The sequence below is a fragment of the Mandrillus leucophaeus genome, unplaced genomic scaffold (genome assembly GCF_000951045.1).
Source record: "Mandrillus leucophaeus isolate KB7577 unplaced genomic scaffold, Mleu.le_1.0 Scaffold252, whole genome shotgun sequence".
Lineage (NCBI taxonomy): Eukaryota > Metazoa > Chordata > Mammalia > Primates > Cercopithecidae > Mandrillus > Mandrillus leucophaeus.
In genome coordinates, this window is record NW_012102610.1 from 1,018,781 (window position 1) to 1,022,328 (window position 3,548).

At 49.2% G+C, this 3,548-nt stretch overlaps 1 protein-coding gene across 1 annotated transcript in view; it reads right to left on the reverse strand.

The window, feature by feature from the left end:
• Positions 1-271: 271 nt before the first annotated feature.
• The window catches only part of IQSEC1 (IQ motif and Sec7 domain 1), a 70,715-nt gene continuing 67,438 nt past the window's right edge, over positions 272-3,548 (reverse strand). Inside the window, exon 14 of the mRNA XM_011983613.1 lies at positions 272-2,494. Coding sequence (XP_011839003.1) covers positions 2,450-2,494 — 45 coding nt within the window. The 3' untranslated portion in view covers positions 272-2,449. The remainder of the gene's footprint in view (positions 2,495-3,548) is intronic.

The following is a 3,548-nucleotide window of genomic DNA, read 5'->3' on the forward strand; positions in this document are numbered from 1 at the left end:
GCCTGGGTGACAGCGAGACTCCGTCTCAAAAAAATAAAAATATAAATAAAAAAAAGTTGCTAGAAATTATAAATACCTTTGAAACCTTCAATTGGTTGTGATGTGTCCCTTTAAGTTTTGTATCAGTGTCCTCAAAGTCAAGTCAGTCCAATGTCTTCAAGGAAAGTGGGTGCCCAGAGTCATGACAAGGAATGGAGAAACTCATCAGCTGGAGATCTGGGTCTGGCCAACAGGGCAACTTCTGGACTTTTCAGAAAAACTGAGAATCCGAGAGTTTCAAAGGATTTATTTGATTTCCCCACATGATCACAACCATGGTTTTACATTGATAGAGTCTGTTACCACTGACAAACAGAATGCAGATGAACACAAACGCACTCCTTCCCTCCCACAGGTACACAGTGGGGGTGCCAGGTTTCTTGTGAGGGAGGTGTCCCTTGAAGTCTCTGAACAGTCTGGGGATTCAGAACCTGATTCTAATTGCTTAAAACAACTCAGAGGCAAAAGTTATCTCCCAAGAGGAGACGCATGCTGTGTGCAGTCTCAACGTGACTGCACACAGAAGGGCGACGTGGATGCGTCTGACTGGAGGGCAGGCCTCCTCCCACTTGTCCTGTGCTCAGCACCCCCACCTCACCCTGCTCAGTGTTGCAATGCTGCCTTGACTATTGTTGTTATATAAAATACAAATGCACTCGTTTCTCAGGCAGGAAGGGTGATGATATTTTACAAGGAGAACTAAGACTGTGCGTGCTTACCTGCGGGCACAGAGCTTCCCGTGGAGCTGAGTCAACGCCCAGCATCAGCTGTGAACATCTGCTGTCTTTTCAGCTCATTGTTAAGAAAAACAAGAGGCTCGTGCCGCATGCAGTGTGTGAGGGAAACATCACTCTGCACTGGATGCTGAAGACGTTTTTAAGCAAGATGTGCACATCATATTAGGATGAACTTTATTTTTACATTGTTGTACAATTCATTGGTAAACTTAAAAAAATACAAATACATGATTTGATTGTTGTCCCAGGAAAGACTTTTGTCACATTGCCAGCTGTTTCCCTCAGCGTCTCCTGCTCCTGTCAGCAATTCTGTATGTAACTACAATAGTTTGTGTGACTTGAGAAAGGTGTGCCGAGGGTGTCCTCACAGTGAGAAGGGACCAGGCAGACATCCTGGGGCCCTCGGCCTCCTTCTGCCTCCCCTCCCGTGGGACGTGATGACAGGACCCCGAAGCTATGGCAGTAACAGGTGGGGATCGAGAGGGGACAGTCCCATGAAAGACACATGGGGACACCAGCTCACTGGGAGCTTTCGCTTCCCAAACAAGATGTGGGCAGAATGACTCCAGCCTCCGGAATCCAACAATGCATCTTCCACAAACTTTTGATAAGCTTGCAAATAAAATAGGATGAAACCTCACTGGCCTGAAGGAGCACACAGTGTGGCTGGAAACCCCAGGAGGGGCTCAGTGGGCTCCAGCAGCTCCTTATGCAAGGCCCAGGCCTGCTGCCCAGCACAGCTCCAGGACACACCGAGGACAGCGCCAGAGGCTGGCAGCCCGAGGCTGTGGAGCTTGCAGGATGGCGATGGAGACGGAGAGTTTCTGGAAAGCCCCTCCTAGGGTTTACTGTCTGTTGCTATTCATTAGTGCTGCCCTTCAGAAAGAGCAGTTCTATGCCAAATGGCCTGAATCTTTTCTGGAACAACCTAAAGGTTACAGTGAGACTGTCCCCTCGGCACAGAAGAGGGCGAGAAAAGCTGACATACTCAATATGTGATCGCTTTGCTTCAACGATGTGTCTACGGTCACACCAATACATTTTGCAAATGTACAATCCGCAGAGCGCGGCCTCACAGCTGACACCGGATGACATGCAGCAGTTTAACGCTTCCAGGTCAGAACAACCTCCTCAAAACTGCGAGACAAAGAGTGCTTTAGGGAGCCTGGCTTTTAAAAAAGACCCAAGAATTGAGGAGTTGGGGACACCAGGGCGCTTCCCCCACAGCCTAGCCTGGACCCAATCACATGCTCCCATGCTGTTTCTTTCTGAGCAGACACCAAAGAAAGAAATGCCACACCGATGGGAGGACACAGGTGGGCAGGTTAAAGTCACACAATTTTAAAAAGGCTAAACTCTAGATTGCTGTATTTGCTCTCTGTGGAGATTAACAAAGTGCTTGGTTTGCAGATTTGCTGGTACGGTGATCTCAATGATATGAGCGAGGGGAGGGATGTGAGGAGGGAAATCAGCAAAACCCTGGCCAGCCAGCCAGCCAAGGTGACACACAGCCAGAGGGGGCTCCCCTCTCCTCCTGCCGTCCGGCCACGGCTCACCACGCTGTCCACCGAGCACGCGGCCCCACGGCCCGCAGAGTCAGGCGTGAGCTTCGCCCTTTCTGAAAGGGCCTCCGCCTGGACAGGCGCCGGGGGGCAGTCCTCGGGTCCCATGGCTTAGGAGCACAGCACTGACGGCTGCAGTGGCTCGAAAGGCTGAAACTACAAAGTATGGCCCGTGGGTGACTCGGGCACAGACCCGCCACGTGCAGCGTCTGGCCCGGGGAGCGCATGGTGTCACCACAACACAGAAGCGACAAGAGCACAGCTGAGAGTCATGTGATGCCCTGGCAGCTCACTGGACCATGGGAAGGCAGCGGGGGCTCCGCCGGGCACTCGTCGGCTGGGGTCACACGGGCCACGGTGATGACACAGGGGTTCTGCTAGCACATGGCTACATGGAATTACGATGATCACTGCTACCACTCAGAAAACAAAACAGGAAACACACACACCGCCCTGGGTTGCTAAACGCTAAAGTCAACCTTCAGGTTCGAGAGTGGTTCCTGGGGAAAACACTCTCTGAGGGCTTCGGCCTGGTGTGGGTTGGAGGCGGGATGAGGAAGTTATGGTGTTGGGGAGACGAGGATGAGAGCTGGTCACTTTCATGTTGGAGATGAACACTTCTGCCGTGTATGGGTGCCCCTCTCGGAGGACTCTGAATGAGTGTGCATTAAATCATATGCGCGTAAAAGAAACATGGATCATGGAGATTCACAGTTATCGCAGCCATTAAAGTGTCTAAGAATCTGTGTAACCAATGTCCTAAGACAACCAGCTCGTAACCAGCTGTCCTGAGTTGCTACTGTAGAGTGTACTGCAGTTTAGCTATTTGCTTACCTGAAATAACAGAGCATTATAATACTATTTATGATAGTATTCTGTTAATAAAATAAGGATTTATACAAAGCAATACTGGACTTTTTAAACAGTTAGATGCTATGTTACTTGGCACAGTTAGTAATGATTGTGTAAAGATTTTAGCCAGTCCTAGAGGGACTTCTTTGTATGAAAATATGAAGTATCTGAATTTGTTCCTAGCATTTAGGGTTTGGTCTACTGTCTCACACACCCAGCTAAGGTACTGTCTTCCTACTAGGTAAGTGGAGCTCCTTGTAAGGTGGGTATTGCTAATGTTGTGGACTGAAACGCCTGCCTTTCACACACAAGTACTACCTATACAGTATATATATATATATATTTATATATTTATATA